At 34.9% G+C, this 18,075-nt stretch overlaps 1 protein-coding gene and 1 pseudogene across 1 annotated transcript; both read left to right on the top strand.

The window, feature by feature from the left end:
• The first annotated feature begins 1,778 nt into the window (after window positions 1–1,778).
• On the top strand, window positions 1,779–3,184 carry Trim48 (tripartite motif containing 48). The gene is given in 3 exon segments (XM_071616983.1): window positions 1,779–2,022; window positions 2,025–2,188; window positions 3,029–3,184. Coding segments are annotated over 3 exon segments (564 nt in total).
• A 570-nt stretch (window positions 3,185–3,754) lies between these two features.
• On the top strand, window positions 3,755–8,038 carry LOC114080931 (tripartite motif-containing protein 43-like; annotated as a pseudogene).
• The last annotated feature ends 10,037 nt before the right edge of the window (window positions 8,039–18,075 follow it).

The raw sequence follows: 18,075 nt of genomic DNA, 5'->3' as shown, positions 1-18,075 counted from the left end.
CAAAGTTGGATAGTAATACCAGTCATGTCTCATTCACCCCACATACCAGCATTTTTTCACATTACCTTGTGTTAGCCAAATCTGTTTGTGTAAAAGAAAAGTGACATAGATAATTTCATAAAGAGAAAAATCAGCCCCAAATCAGATAGTTTTTATAAATTATAGAGAAACAAGAAGAATTAAATACATATGTGTGTGTGTGTGTATATATATATATATATATATATATATATATATATATATATACTCACACACACATATATATATATATACTCACACACACATATGTATTTAAACAATAAGAAGAATATGTATTGTATGCACACATATGTATATAGTCATATAATATTAAGAATAATGACGTATGAAAATCAGGGTGTTAGAAGCATAATGAATGAATCTACTTCAAATATAGTAGTCAGATCTATTCTTCAGTGTTTATCTTGTTCTCAGTTGCTTTTGCTTTTACTCTTTTTGTTTGTTTGTTTTGGGTACTGAGAACTCATCGCAGGGGTGCTTTACCCCTGGGCTACATTCTCAGCCTATTAAAATTATTTATTTTGAAACAGAGTCTCACTAGGTTGCTAGAGCTTCATATAATTTCTGATTCTGGCTTCAAACTTGCAACCCTCTGCCTCAGCCTATGGAATCAGTAGAATTAAAGCATGTATTACAAAGCACAGCTCTAGTTCTCAGTCTTAAGTAACAACCTGGTTACAGATTATCAGAAATGGAAAGTATTAATGAGAGTGAAATAAGCTAGGCACCATAGGACAAATACTGCATGATCTCACTTACCTGTGGAATCTATTAAAGGTGTTTTCAACTACCCATATGGTAGGATGTTACATCATGTCCAATCAGAGAAATGAAAAAGTTGTGCTGCAGTGGTGTACAATGAATCAAAATGCATTCTATTGTCATATATACCTAATTAAAAAAAATTAGTTAATGTTTATAAAAACGTGATTTTGTAGAATCTTTATTCTCATTATGTTTCCAGAGCTATTGAACATGGATAGAATTATGTGGCACTGCATGGTCTTGTTTTCTAGAAAGCTTAGCTGAGCCTGGCATCCATGTGCATATCTACAGTCCCCATCTCTTTCACACAAATGTCTGGATCTCCAGTGCTAGAGGTACATGCTGTGAAGCTTACTTCCTGGTTGGGCTTGTGATTGCTGATGGGCCATTTTTTGGTCACCTCTTCCTAGATGGCAGAACAGCCCTTCTACCCACAATTCTTCTTTTTGGGAGCCATTGTGCCTGTGCCCAGGCTGCAAAGGAAGAGCACTAGGAATTATAAGGCTCTGTTTTTTGCATGAGGCAAAAATAGGTTGGGGATGCTGATGACTAGGTAAGCAATAGTGATTTCTAAAGTTTTTGAGAGCTCTCTTTATACCTCCATTTTCTGTTTGTGCCATGCAAAATAAAGGCTATTCTTCCTAGACATAGGCTTATTATTGGGTCATCACTTGAGTACAATTTTGATTAGTTTAATTCTAGAAGCTCGGGAGGCTAAAGTAGAAGAATTGTGAGACCAAAGCCAGTCTCAGCAAAAGCGAAGAGCTGAGCAACTCATTAAGACCTTGACTTTAAATAAAATACAACATAGTACTGGGAATTTGGCTCAGTGGTTGAATGACAATGAGTTCAATTCCTGGTATTCCAAAAAAAATTTTTTTGTTTGCTTAGTTTCTTGTCTTTCCAGACTACATATATGAAATTGTTCTGATTCTCTTCCCTTAAAAAAATAGAAAACAAAGAAGAAGAAAAAAATGGACTCAGACATCCTGCAAGCCTTCCTGAGAGAACTCACCTGCTCCATCTGCATGAATTATCTTATAGACCCAGTCACCATATGCTGTGGGCACAGCTTTTGTTGGCCCTGTCTCTGCCTCTTCTGGGAAGAAGCCCAAACTCCTGCACATTGCCCTATGTACAGGAAGCCATAACAGCAGATTGACTTCAAGAGCAATATTTGTTTGAAGAATCTGGTATCCATTGCCAGAAAAGCCAGTGTCATGCATTTCTGAGCTCTAAGGATCACATGTATGTGACCCTCAAGGAGAGAAAGAAGATCTTCTGTGAAGAGAACAAGACCCTGCTGTGTTTGCTCTGCTCCAACTCCCAGGAGCACAGGGCTCACAGACACTGTCCCTATGAAGAGGCTGCTGAGTAGCACAGGGTAAGTGATGCTTCTGAGATAGCTAGAGGACAGGGTGACTAAGAGTATAAGGCACAAGAACCATTGTTACTGAGTGCCATATATAAGCACAGGTACCAGTGATAAAATTATGAATAAAGTATGTGAGAGTATCTACATTCATGGAAACAAAGAGTGTGAGGAAATTAATTTATTATAACTTATTTCAGTAAATTGATGATATGGTTTTACTGCTTACAGCACTTTAAAGTTCTCATGATTATAAAGAATATCTAAATTAACAAAACTAAATGTTCTGCTGGTTGTGGTGGTGTACACATACAAACACAGATACTCACAAGACTAAAGAAAGGAGGATAATCACCTGGAGGATGGCTTGGGAAAATTAGACCTTTTCTCTAAATAAAAAACAATAATAACTTTTAAAAAGGACTGTTAATGTAGGTCAGTGGCATTGCACTTTCCTAGCATACATGAGACCCTGGGTTCAATTTCTAGTATGGTGGGCACGGAAGTGGTGCCACAAATTCAAAAGGCTTCTATGTACCATATACAATGAAACTCACAGAACCTTATTGTCATTAGATCCAAATTCTGAAGCAAAGTGCCACACTACCTAAGATTTAACTATGCCTATGTATTTGTCAATTTCTCTAGGAAATTGGTTTTATTACATTGTGTGATTCCATAGTGTGAATCCCCTAAAATTGACAATTACCTTTACCAAGCAGGAAAACCCCAGCCTCTGTACTCCCTAAAACTTTTTTTTTTCAATCTGAATTGCTTGAAATTCTTTGTCATTGTGGGCCTGAAATCATGATCAATTTGCTTGTCTAGTGCTCAAATTTTGTTATCTTACAGAAGAAGTTTCTAAATCCAATGAGATCTCTTTGGAAAAAGATCTAAGAAAACTAGATAAATCTAAAAGAGAGCAGAAAAATTAACCTATGGGTTGTAAGTATGAGAGTCTATTTCTCTCAAGATCACCTTAGGACAGAAAAGGTAGACATTTATTGATTCATCAAGTGAGTTGGAATCATCACAGGATTTTAGGAAGAACTTTCTTGATAGCTTCTACATGTTGGAATACAACACAGCACTGCTGCTCAGGGAGAATTGTTGGGCTATGGAGCAGGGAAGTTTGATATTATTAACTTATTTTCTAACAGAAATGGAAGTGTTGCATACAGTTATTTATGAGTTATACATGAATTCCAAATGGCTTGCATTGCAGACTTTCTGATTTGAGAATATATATAAAGAAGTTACCAATTAAAATCTTTCTTTCCAGTTGTTTCAACAAGTCATGAAGTAGATGAATTTGAGAGAGGAGTGCTCTGCGTGTTACCCTAGTTAATAATGAGTAAAAAATAAATGAAGGGAAGAGAAGAATAAATTAATGCTTAATTAGAAGCAGAAAGACAAGAATTTATGTACATAGTTTACTAGCATAAGACATGAGTCAAAATGAATAGATGATGTTATAAAGTGGAGGAGGATAAAATTGACCTGATATTTGATCTAAGAAATCCATGTCCTCGCAGTGGTATGTATCTGCACAGAGAGAATACCTAGGCAGCTTATGGAATGCTGCATCCCAGTGTCCATGAGGAAGAAAAAGAACATTTGGAGACACTTATGAAGGAATGCAAAATGACTATATAGCAAATTAAGAAAAGCAAAGCCAAAATGCTTCAAAAGAGGAAACAACTAAAGAAAGGCTATCAGGGGCTAATGAAAATGTGCCATAAATCAGATGTGGAGCTGTTTGAGGTAAGGACTTGGAACGTGATTGAAAATGTTTTGTGTCTTGACCACATTATTTGGTACCAAAGATATATTTCTCTGCATTTTGTATTTTTGGTGGGATCTTCCCCATTTGGGAATAACAGACATACTCTGACATCTATCCTCATGCAGCAAGCAAGCTTTATTAAATTGTGATCATAGGTTTATCAGGATATGTTTATTTCTAAAATTATCCTTTTGTAGATTAAGAAATAGAAAGAAACAGGCTGGGGCTGGGGCTCAGTGGTAGAGCACTTGCCTAGCAAGTGTGAGGCACTAGGTTCAATTCTTAGCACCAACCATAAATAAGTAAATTAAATAAAGCTCCATCAACATCTAAAAAATATTTTAAAAAGAAATAGAAAGAACTATTTATTTACGGGTATTTCATTTTTGTCCAGTTGAGCAACATGAAGAAATGTGAAAATAGGTAATATTTATTACATTCTTTTTTGATTTGAATATCCTTCATTCAAATTATCCTTAGCACATGTCACTTTGTGAACAAGCCCTATAAAAGACCTCTTTTCAGACTATTGCTGGTTTGCAGCCTTGCACAGTAACTCTCAGGGTTCTGAATTTAGCAAAAATCAGATTCTTACTGTTTTATCTTTATGGTAGAAAATTGATTTACAAGGAGTGTTGAGGTGGTGGTTGTAATTTTTTTAAGTTTCTCAAATACAAAGGCTTAATGATAGAATAGCTAATTCTGATGAAATTTAAGTTTTTCTTCTTTTTGTTTTTTCCTTTACAGAATTTAGAAGATACATTGGCAATGTAAGTTTGACATTTAATGCAAACTGGGACACCACAAAGTCTGTGAATACCAAGGTGCTTCTGATAATGATGAGAGTACTAATTGAGGTAGTGTACATTTCCTCTATGTGTCTGTGTTTTACTGAATATAATTTCTTGTTCCCTTTTTATCAATAGTTAGCTTTTCCCTCCCTGGAGCTGAAGAGTATATTTATTGCTGAACTTAATCAGACGTTTCTAAATACAGCTATCTATAATTTTAGATTTCAAGTCATAAACAATTTGAGGTACATGGATAGTCCTTACCAGGTGATAAGTGAGAGAAGTAGTCAGAGAAAAAAAGTAAGAAAGATTCCTTAAGACTAGAACAATCCTGATCTGGGCACAGTGCACTAAGCCTGTCATCCCAGTAGCTCAGGAGGCTGAGACAGGAGGATCATGAGTTCAAAGCCAGCATCAGCAATTTAGGATACTATGTCTCAATTAAAAAAAAAATATATTGGGGATGCTCTCAGCACTCCTTGGTATCAAAAAAAAAAAAAAAAAAAAAAAAAAAAAAAAAAAACTGGAAGTATCCTACCCCATGATTATGTAGTTACACTAAATGTCAGTGTTAGGTCAGTTGTTAAGTGATATTGGAATCTTTAGGGGAAAACTCCTACATTAACATACTGTCAATGTGTCCTTTCATTTTTTTTGGCTAAAACTTTTGGAGAAATTTATGAAGACTCAGCCAATATCTCAAAGATCACTGAGGCAATCTAAGTTTTTCTTTTAGACCCATTACATCATTTAGCTAAGCAAGTTTTTTTTTTTTTTTCCTGTCAGCCAGAAGGGTTTTCATCAGCCATCTTTAAGTGTTCTTGTCTGCCATTTTAACCTTTTACTGTATGCTCAATGATCTTCCCTTGAGCATACTAAGGAATATATGCCATCTCTTCAACTTGAACTATGGATCCTTAATTGAGCATGTTCAGAAAGGTACATATTTTGGCTGGACACAGTGGTGCAAGTCCTGTAATCTCAGCAATTCAGGAGGCTTCAACTGCAATTCAGGAGAATGGCACATTATTTGAAGTCAGTCTCAGCAGCTTAATGAGACCCTGTCTGAAAACAAAAATGGTTATATGTATAGCTCAGTGGTAAAGTGTTCCTAGGTTCAATCCATGGTACCAAAAAGAAAGAAAGAAAAAAAAAAAAACAGAAATGTACATCTTTTTTTTTCTTCCTTTTTATTCATGGGGATTTCAACAAGGGCCTCCTACGTGTCAGGCAAGTTCACTGAGAAATATTCCCAGTCCAGAAATGTACATCCTAATGCAGTGACCCCCAAAGTGAATATGTATAGACTCCCAGAATAAAGTCCTCAAGATTTCTATCTTCAGAGAGAGCATTGCTTTTCAGACAACACCCATCCTCTCCTTATTTCCTGTGGGCTATAAATATTTTTCCATTCTTTTATATTCTGGTGTTCTCCTTGGCTTCACAATCAACAAAGTGCAAACCCTTTTCATTAGGTTTCATTAGAATATGATTTTGAGGAAGAACCTTTAGTTGAGCCATTATGTCTTAAACACTTTTGAATCTATTATGGTTGAAGTTGGTGCCAAAATGATCTATTTAATTTTTTTTCCTTGAAGGTGTGAGTTAGTGTTCCTGCACATGCCCCAGCCTGTGAGGCCACAGCTTAGTGCTCAACCCATCACTGGATTGAAACATGGACTTAACCACTTCCAAGGTGGGTGTCAGACTGTTTGAGGGATAGCTACACTGTGCCCTACAATGATGGTTTTCTATGGGTAATCACTCCCTCTTCATTAATCATTCACCTAATAAAAGGGATCAGCCTACAACTAAGAATGTAAAACATATTTAGTGATGGATACCATGTTAAAATATGGAACAATGTAAAGAAAAAAAAAAAAACATAAATGAAAGGTGGTATAATGTCACCAAGCCTGGTCATAAAAGTTACAATTAGGGAAAGGAAATAAAAAGTCTCACTAAGCCCCAGAAACATCATCACATACAATATCATTTGTTCACTGAGTCACACTAATGAACTCAAGTCAAGATAATTTCAAGAGTAGTTAATATGATAATGGGTTTATTGAATTTAAATTTATAAAAATGATTTTCTTTACTGTTTTATAGTGAATAAATTTGTAATACATTACACTTGATATAATAAACAGTACACAAATATAAAATAACCTATGCACAGAACACTTTTTGAACAATAATGAAGTAAGTTGTCATTTGGTGAAGCAGTATATGGTACTCCATGGTAGACCTAACCCTGACAGGTTAGTTTAGCAGAAAAAGACTAAGAGTCAGATGGAACCAAAAGTAAAAGGCAGAAAATTCTTAGAGGGAAACCAATTTTGTAATAAATAGATTTTCTTAAATATAAACTTGGTTTCTTAACCAGAAGATTGTAATATCCCTGATACATTTATGTAATCATGTACAAATAATCACATTATCTAGTATCCATGATTACATTTATTTTTGTCTTTTTTTCACAAGACAGAGTAACGGAGATTAGTTTTATTGCTATGGACTTGAGAATGTTCAGGTCTCCAGATTTTGGGGTGTCATAAAAAGTAATCCGCAGAAGTAAGCTCTATAATCAATGGATTTTTAGGAATGCTTCCCCCTGTAGGTAGTAAGTGTTCAGATTTAGCCCTTGAATCTGATATTTTTCTAACCAAAGCTTTTCCATTAATACTTTCTTGTTTTTTCTTGTAAGTCTCTAAATCAACTCTCATCTTGTATGAATTGGGGGTGGGGGGTGGGGAGGCCTGATTTTGGCTGAATTATTCTCTCTTCACAGTGAACATTTCCTTCCATAGTGAAATAAGCAGTCACAATGTAGTGTTGTGTGATGTGAGAAGACTGATGTTTGGAGAAGATGATGAAGATGAATCTTTGGATTCTGACAGATCAAACTATTTTATTGAATGGGGAGATCAGGTCTTTGCTTCTGGGAAACATTACTGGGAGCTGAATGTGTGTGGCTCCTGGGACTGGGCTGTGGGAGTCTGTTGGGATTCTGTGGTAAGGAAGAACCACACACTGCTTGAATTTGAGGACATGTTTCTCCTTTTATGTGTGAAGGCAGACACACATTTCAGTCTGTTGACCATCTCCCCAATATTTTCTCTCTATATAGAGAGACCTCTGGGCCATGTTGGTGTGTTCCTTGATTTTCAAACTAAAAGTGTAAATTTTTTGAATGTTGCCAAGAGTTCTCTTATATGGAGATCTCCTATTGCGTCCATGAATTTCCCTGTCAGCCATTTATTTTCCACAGCCAACACATAATTAGGAATAATTCAGAAACCTATCTTCTCTGCCTGAGAACTTCATATTTGAGGGACCCATTCTCAGTTGAAGCAGAGCAATTAATATGGCTGTCTTCTTTTCCTATTTTAATGTAAACTCATTTTATTAAATATGATACAAATATAAAATTTGTTTGCTCAATTTTACTTTAATAAAATCATCTTTAGTGTCCTATAATATAGGCTGTGGTTGGCTCAATGTTTCATGACCTTTGTGTAATTACAAAACATGTGTCTGTGATTCCAAGTCAAGATTAATGCAGGAACACAAGAGTTTGCAAATCTACAGAGATCTGGCTATACACAATGCACCTGTCAGTTTGAAATCTTCTTCTGGATCTATTCAGTTCACTCTAAAGTGGAAAAGGTAGCATAGGTGTGTTACAGTCATGGTGGGCACACATAATTTTTTACATTAACTTAATGAACTGTCATTGTAGCTCAGTAGAATATTTATCTGGTATGCAGGGTTGGATTTCTATCAGGGGTGTGTGTGTAGGGGTTTAAGGTTTATGATAATCCCTCAGGGCATGAGACATGAGATGGGAAGTGCATGAAACAGAATACAAACTTGTACTCTCTACTGACTTTTCCATCCTTTCATCATACAATAAATACTCCATTGATTTTTTATGGTTGTCATGTCATACTTAATCATATATGTTTATGAATGTGTTTCTGCCATCAAATGTTCTTCCTGAATGCATTATAGAAATCAACAACTGTTTGTTAATAAAAAATGAAAATGTAAAGCTTGTTAAACTTTGTTGTCAGCCATACCTGGGAATGGGTGTTCACTATGGAAGTTAGCTACATTAATTAACCTTGCCAGTTTTATTTCTTATCACTCCTGGTGAAAAGATTTATGCAGTTTATATTTCTTGAACATTTATTTTGTGGCTTACATATAAATATGTCCTGTATTATTTAAATTAAATAAAAACCATATTGATATTCTTGGTGGAACATGCCTGTAATCATAGTGACTTGGGAGGTTGAAGCTCAAGACCAGCTTTATCAATCTAGTGAGGGCCTAAACAAATTATCAAGAGCCTGCCTCAAAAGTAAGTAAAGGTTTGGGGTGTAGCTTAATGGTTAAGTGCCCTTCGTTCAATACTCAGTATCAAACAAAACAAGAAAACCACCTATACTACACTAATTATAAAAAAGAAGGTGAGCCAGGAGGAATTAAAGAGACTTGAAATAAGGTGATGGTTTCCAAATGAGATTTCTTTAGGTTCTGTGTGTTCCCTCTCAGGTGATTCAGCTTAAGTGATAAACCAACATTCATTCCAATGACTGAGTTCAGATAATACAATGCAAGTATAACTTACTCTAGTACCTAACAGAGTATCCAAAACATAAATATTGGCTGTAAATATTAAAACATTATTAATAGAAATGATTAACTACTTTAGTTTTCTTGATATGCATTTACATCCTACCATTGGCTTATCTAGGATGTCAAGTGCTACCAGCAAGCCCAGTCTACCTTTTTTTATTCTCAGTAGGTGAAGTTGCAGCCTACACTGCTAATAAGATGGAATTTATGCAGTTTCTTACATTCATGTTCATACTCATGTATTGTTAACCTTGACAGTAGCTTCATTACTGCATTTTAATTGTGTGCACAAAAAGCAAATTAAAGTTAATTTATATTTTTCATATAGAGTATGTATTCATGAAAATGCCGGACTTAGGCTTAACATGAATTATTATGTTCTAGATCTATACAGTTTTTAGTATTTTAGAATTTTCCTTCTAACATTAGAATGAAAGCAGAGTGTAAGCACATATTGTGCTAGCCTGAGGAAAGTTTACAAGGTTCTGCTAACAAAATAAGACAGGAAAATATTAGAGGATAATATCAATGAAAGGCAAGAAATATAGATTTCCAGCTGTGAATGATAAGGAGGGTCCACTGTTTTGAAATTTGAAATTACTGTTTTATGCATAATGTTGATTTTGAAATTTCCCCGGAGATAAAACTATGTACCAGGGGAGTATGAAGGTCTATAGTGATAAGAAAGCATTAAATTTGACTTAGAATGATGTAGAAAATCAAGAATAAAATTGACATATTATCAAATCACTAAGCCAAAGGTTCTGTAAATCTCCTTCCTTGTGGCAAACACAAAATACTTTTACACTTTGAAGACAAATGCATAGGAAAAAGAATATGTGTTTTATAACAAATGAAATATATCTGTTTTTTAAAAAAGAAAATATCGATTGTGGGGGTATATCCATGAGAAAAATAATTAGTTGTGAAGAAATTATATCATTTATAATATGTTAAATTCCACCAAACTGTGGGTTCATTTCTCTCTTTCTTATTGGTATTGGAAATAGAACTCATTGGGTACTTTACCCATGAGTAACATCCCCAGCCATTTTTTTTTTTTTTTTGAGACATGGTATTAAGTTGCATAGGGCCTCATTAAGCTGCTGAGGCTGACCTGCAACTTGTGCTCCTCCTGCCCCAGTCTCCCAAGTCACTAGAATTACAGGTGTGAGCATGTGGCCTGAGGGTTTGTTTCTCACAGATACTCAGTGTAAAAGTAAAGTCTCTCATGGGATCTATTAGAGTACAGGCCAATAGATGCTAATTTTAAAGCAATTGGCCAGTGTGTTGTTCTCACACATTTCTCTGAATATAGGAGATGGTCAAAAGGAAGATTTTCAACAACTGGATTTTTAATTATTTATGCAAAAAGGGCAGTTTGTTGCCATGTGCCATCCAGTAGAAAAGCTGAAAAATATCCTGAGCAAGCAAGCCACTGGGAAATGGCTTGATGTTTTCTACAGCATATATATTCAATTCTATGGGTTGAAATTTATCCTTTTGGCACACCAAGCTGCAAGATATTTCTGGGTATGATGGATACACAATGACAGAAATTTTATTTATTTAGAAAAAAATAAATAATAGTGGGCAAAACAGAATAAATAATCAAGAGTCATGTTCAGTGCAATAGGTACTTTTTTTTTTTTTAATTGCAGTTGAATCCAGAAACTCTTAACCACTGGACCACAGTCCCTGTTATTTTGATTTTTTTTTTTTTATTTTGGAACAGGATCTCACTAAATTTTTTAGGTCTCATTGCATTACTCAGGCTGCTTTTGAACTTTTGATCCTCTTGCCTTAGCCTCCAGATTGGCTGGGATTACAGGTGTGTGCCATGCACCCAGCTGAAAGTAAGATAATCTTTAATCAGGGATTTGAGGATACTTTGAGTTGAAACCAGGAAGGTTTCAAGTGTGGGTAAACTCTGCCCTTCAACCTTGGTAATGTGTTGAGTGTATTCTTATTATTTTCTAAGCGAGCGTCATATGGCAGCATACTTGTTTTTAATCTTTTAAATGGATGACTAAAACAGGAACAGTTCTCCAAATTATGAAAATGCTTTACAGAAATGTTCCCTTATTCTTACTGTCTGTACCAACTAGATTCACTAGTTCTCTCTCTCTCTCTCTCTCTCTCTCTCTCTCTCTCTCTCTCTCTCTCTCTCTCTCTCTCCCCTCCCTCCCTCCCTCCTGTTCATTTTACACATTCCTTTATTAGCTAAGTATATTACTGATTTTTTTTTTGTCACCATGACCAAAACACCTGACAAGAACAGTCTAGAGGAGGACAAATGTATCTGAGGCTCAGAGTTTGGTTTCAGATATCTCAATTCATATATGACTGACTTCATTGCTCTGGGTTAAGAGTGAAGCAGCTCTTCCAGGGGAAAGGTCCCAGAAGAGGGAGGCTGCTGTCATTGTGGTGGCTGCAAGAAAGAAGACAGGATGGGGGGAACTGGGACACAGGGAAGATGTAACCCAGGAGAAATTTATGTATCTATTTGGTAATTTTTTTCAGCCAGTATAACAAAAACTTCTTACTCTAATGATGCTCCTGAAAATATTTAATTACATTTAAAAAAAAAAAAACATTTTTGTGGTACTGGAGATTAAGCCTAAGGGAACCCTAACAATGAGCCATTTCCTATTCCTTTTTATTTATTTATTTATTTATTTATTTTGAGATAGCATTTTACTATGCAGCTGAGGTTGGAATCAACTTTGTGATCCTCCTGCTTTGGACTCCTGAGTCATTTGCATGATAGTTTTGCAGGACTGCATGCAGATTGTTACATTTACTTACTACCTTTCAGTTTTGAAAACAATTATCAGAATTATTATAACCTTGGATATAAATAGAAAAGTAAAATCAAGGATAGAACACTGGAATCCTTGCCAATTATATCAAAGATACAAGACTCCTTGTTGTTTATTCATTTACTTTTTTTTCTTTTGGAAGAAATTTAATTCTTCAAAGAAATAACAATAAAAACTTATGGGGAAAGCATAAGATGTGTTGAGTTATAACAAAGCAGGTAAATGTAAAGGGAAGAGTTATAAATTGAAAAAGAACATCATTGATACAATGCTGAGAAAGCTGTTATATGGAGGATACACTGTGGAAAATACATAGTCAAGGAACTAATTGAGATGATGAATTAGTAGCTAAAAAAAAAACCTGTGTGTAACAAAATTAAGCAAAGCAATGATAAGAGCATAAATGGAGTGCTTGCCCTGAACCCTCAATGTCACCAGCAGAATCCAGTTTATTGCTCCAACTGTGGCTGAGGGTACTGTGGACTTGGAGGAACATCTTCCCACTATTCTGCTGTCATGTTCACTTTGGTCTATTGCTAATGACCAATGATTCAGGATTATCTGTTAAGGATATTAGATGATGAAAACTGTACTACTTTCAAATCAGAAAATGTTACTTTGGCTTCCAGCTAAACTACTAGTTGTGTGTGTGATTGGGGTCCAATTTACTCATTTCTCTTTGTTTTTTCCTTATATCTCTTGATATGTTGTTAAATAGAATATATCGGAGGACATTGATTTTGACTGAGCTCCCACACACTAAGCCTAACAGACCAAGAATGGTGCTGTTCTGCATGCTGGTAATCCCCGTGGCTCAAGAGGTCTTCAATTCTCCGATATATATATATATATATATATATATATATCAGACCAAGTCATTACAGAGTTTAACCACAGTATCTGAATCTGAGCTTCAGACAATCACAGAAGGCTCTGCAATGCTACTGCAAGTAAGTTGTCTCTATACCTCACTTCCATTTTCCATAAATATTGTTAGATAAAGTCTTGGGCTGGAGTTACCTGAAATTGTTTTAGTCTGGGGACTGTCTGATTTGATAACTGCTTTTGTTTTGTTATGCATTGCACTGTTTTACTTATAATTGCTCACATAAATACTTTTGAATTTAATTAAGATTTTTCTTTTGATTCATAGAAAGGCAAAATTTCAACAAATTTGGTCAAATAATCTAATTCACTTTATTTTCAACTCATGAATTTTATTCCATTTTTAAATAGAGAAGTGTAAAAAGAAATGAAAACACAGAAATAGAGATGCACTCTGCCAGGCTTGGCAGAATAAATGGTTTTTATAAGGTTGTTTGAGCTGAAGCTAGGGAAAGGCATAAGACCAACTGAACTGATTAACATCACTTTGCTTTCCTTGTAAGGGTGAAAAGAACCCTTAATGTTAACCGAACATTATCTTACTGTGTTGAATAAAACTGGCCTGTTTAGGTGATTGGCCATTCTCTCCTGTTTTCTCAAAAGGAGACTCCTATCCATATTATTTATTTATTTTTAAAATTGATTGTTTAAAAAATACCCAAGAGTGGAATGCATTACAATTCTTATTCCACATATAGACTGCATTTTTCATATCTTTGTATATAAAGTATGTTCACACTAATTCATGTCTTCATACATGTACTTTTTTTGCATTACAATTCTTTTTTTTTCTTATTAGTTGTTCAAAACATTACAAAGCTCTTGACATATCATATTTCATACATTTGATTCAAGCGGATTATGAACTCCCATTTTTACCCCATATACATATTGCAGAATCATATCCATATCCATATACAATTGTTATTACACATATATACCACATTTTTTCATATCTCTGTTTATAGATAAAGTATATTGACACCCAATTCATATCTTTATACATGAATTTTGGATAATGATGTCTGTCTATTTTATTTAACAAATGCAATATACATTTTTAAAAAATGTAATTATTTATTATGTACAACTGTAGAACACCAATTAAAAATATGAGAAACTATTCAAGTGTCAAATTTCTATAGTGTTATAGGTTAAATTTCCCATCTTGGATTCCTGTGATCTTTCCTTTGAAAAGGTTTAGGGGAAAAATGCTGAGGCCAGTCACCAAGGCATATAATTCTTTGAGACCCCAAAATCTTTCAATTGAGAACTCAGCACTTTACACTGATGTCTTTGGTTTAAGTTGGAAGTTTAAAGTCAGCATTCTCTTAATTGAGAAAATCTAAGAAAGTACCATTTTGAAAGAGGGAACAAAATACAAAGAAGTGGAACTGGAGGGAAATATAATGTGAAAAAGAGATCAATGATAATTATTTCCTTCAATAATGATTATTATTTTTTGTACCAGGGACTGAATTGAGTGACACCCAATCACTGAGCCACATTCCTAGCCCTTTTTATTTTTTTTATTTTGAGACAGAATCTTGCTAAGTTGCTTAGGCTGACTCTGATCTTGCAGTTCTCCTGCTTCAGCCTCCTTAGCAGCTGGGATTACAGTCATGTGCCACTGGTCCCAGCTCCTTCAATACAATCTTGGAGAAAGATCATTCGTTCACTAACGTGTTCCTGTACACCCATCCCCTTGGATATCTTTCATCTTCTTCATATATTGTTAGTCCATTTCCAAAGAAATCTGGGAAACATTCTATTCTAAAGATATCTGGGACATACCCATAAGTATCTTTACATTACCATAATTCTATTAAGAAATGAAAAAAAAGATCTTTTGCTCATAGTCTATTACCATCTCCACCATGAGGTCAACTTTATTTTCAAGATTGTATATTTTGTCTTCATTGCCTGAGGACCTGTCTTCCAAGTGATCCAGTCTGTTGGTGATGTTATGTATTCAGTTTTTTAATTTGTTTATTGTTTCTTTCATTTCATGGATTTCTGTTTTTTTTTCTCAATATCTCTCTTTCTTAAAGTAATCTTTTGCAACATGTATTTGCTCTCTTATCTCTTTGTTGGTGTGATCTATGGTTACCTGTACTTGTTCTCTTATCTCTTTGTTGTAGTGGTCAATTTTTGCCTGTATTTGCTTACTTAGGTTATTCATTAATTCACAAATAATTTCAGTAATGTATATTCTGAACTCCTTCTCTGACATTTCACCTACTGCCCTATCTATGGATTCTATTGTAGTATCTTAGCTTGTTTGAGGCACTTTCCTCCCTTGTTTTTTCATGATGTCTATGTGTCTTTCTCTCTTGCAGTGTACATCAGAGGTATTACAGCTTCTGCCCTATTGTCTTATGGTGTCCCTATTGGTTACCAATACCTCACTCAGAAGGGAGAGATCAATAACACAGCACTCAATTTACCCAAAGTGCAGCCATATATCATTTAGGTTCTATTTTTACATTTATAGTTTTGTCATTATAATTAGAAATGATGAGTTTGGTTATCTTTTATCATATAGTCAAATGGTTTGCATAATGGTTTACAGTTTTTATGGTGAAAGGGAGAATGTGGGGTTTGCTGAGATGTTTATGAGGTAGAATGGTGAGAATATTAAGTAATAGATTATATAAAAAGTGAGAGGATAATCATAAGAAGTTGGCTATTAGTAGGAGAAACAAGAGATAGGGAACCCCATGCAAGAACCCATGTTACCTCAGCAACAGGATAACTGTTAGCACCTCTAGTAGAGAAACCTCTGGTGTAGCCAGGTCCCCAGGGATCTTGGTGATGTATTACCAGGTCCTTATTATTATCCCTTGATTGAAGTGGTGATATTCCAGTTTTGTGGTGATGGCAGCTTCAAGCTTCAACCCTGATGTTGGACTGTGGAGCAACGATTTTGTGAACCCCAGCACAGGTGGCTCTCCACACATGGACATGGCCTCTCTCCAGATCTCCAGGTGTAGGGTGGCAGGGCAGGCAGGCCTCTCCTCTGGATCCAAGCATGTCTTCTTTAACCACTTCTATTCAACATCATCCTTGTAACTCCTGCCTGAGTGATTAGGCAGAGGAAAGAAATTAAAGGGATATGAATAGAAAAAGAAGAATTCAAACCATCACTATTTGCTGATGACATAATGTATATTTAGAAAATCCAGAAAATTCTGCCAATAAAATCTCCTAGAACTAATAAATAAATTCAGCAAAATAGCAGGTCATAAAATCAACATTCATACATCAAACCTATTCCTGTACATCAGTGGTAAAATCTACAGAAAGAGAAATCAGTAAAACTACCCCATTCACAATAACCTCAAAAAAATTGGAAATAAATTTAATAATAGAGATGAAAGACCTCTACAATGAAAACTGAAGAACAATAAGGAAATTGAATAAGACTTTAGAAGAAGACCTCCCATGCTCCTGAATAGGCAGAATTAATATGATCAAAATGGCCATACTACCAAAAGGGTTATATAGATTTAGCACAATTTCTATTAAAATCTCCATGATATTCTTTATAAAGCAAGAAAAGCCATCATAAATTTATTAGGCAAAATAAGAGACACAGAATAGCCAAAGCAATCTTTATTAAGAAGAGTAAGATAGGCACCATCACAATACCAGAACTTAAATTATGCTAAGAGAGCATAACAAAAATTACATGGTATTGATACCAAAACAGACACATAGACAAATGGTTTGGAATACAATATATGTAAACAAACCCACATAAATATAGTTATCTCATACTAGACAAAGGTTCCCAAAACTTTCACTGGAGGAACGATAGCCTATTCAACAAATTGTGCCAGGAAAATGGGACCTCCATAAGTAACAAGATGAAATTAAACCCCAATCTCTCTCCCTGCATGAGACTTAACTCAAAGGGGATTTTTAAGATTTAGGCTCTACAAAGACCCTATGCCTAATAGAAGAAAAAGTAGTCCCAAATCTTGACCATGTTAATCTAGGCTCTGAATTCCTTTAAAAGACTCAAAAAGTGCAAGAAGTAAAGTTGAGAATTAATAAATGGGATGGATTCAAATTAAAAAGCTTCTTCTCAGCAAATGAAACAATCAATAACATGAAGAGAGAGGCTATAAAATGGAAGAAAACCTGCTGGGTCCTGCCCCAGTGGGGTCCAGGGAGCCCTGAAGGATGAGTGGTGTAGGCAAAAAGATGAGACAGGAGTCGTTCCATTGGAGCAATTTCCAGAGAGAGAGAGAGCTCTAATGAAGCTTTCTCTGGGTCATCTTTTATTGCAATTGTTTTCATCATTATAGATTCAAAATATGTAATTGATTATACAATTTCAAAACTTTGTCAAGACATAACATTTCCTTAACCATAACTAGGGGTATAGAAAAATGTAACATCAATTTACATTTTTCCAGGATGTGACTTTTAGTTTTCAATCATTAATAAAATGTGTCACTAATTTACATTTTTTCAGATTTTCCCAAGATGTACTATTTTACCCAAGATATGCTATTTTCTTATTAACTAATGCCAAACTATGTAACCAGACTATAAGTCTTCTAACCTATTGTTGACCTTTAAGTTTTAAAGTACACTTGCACTTTTATTTCTAATCTAAAATTTTCATCTAAAAAAGTCCCCTTAAATCTTATACTTAAAATAACCTTAACTAAAAACTTAAGAATTCTAAACCCAAGAATTGAAATAGGATAATATTTCTAACATTATTCTAAAAATATGTCTTTTTAAATTTTTTTTAATATTTATTTTTTAGTTATGGGTGGACCCAACATCTTTGTTTGTATGTGGTGCTCAGGATCGAATCCGGGCTGCACGCATGCCAGGCAAGCGCGCTACTGCTTGAGCCACATCCCCAGCCATAAAAATATGTCTTATAAAGCTAATTTAATTAATTCCTAAATTTATTCTCATAAAACTGGTTGAGCCACTTTCTCAAAG

The sequence above is a fragment of the Marmota flaviventris genome, chromosome 9 (assembly GCF_047511675.1).
Source record: "Marmota flaviventris isolate mMarFla1 chromosome 9, mMarFla1.hap1, whole genome shotgun sequence".
Lineage (NCBI taxonomy): Eukaryota > Metazoa > Chordata > Mammalia > Rodentia > Sciuridae > Marmota > Marmota flaviventris.
This window is presented reverse-complemented; position numbering and strand designations above follow the sequence as displayed.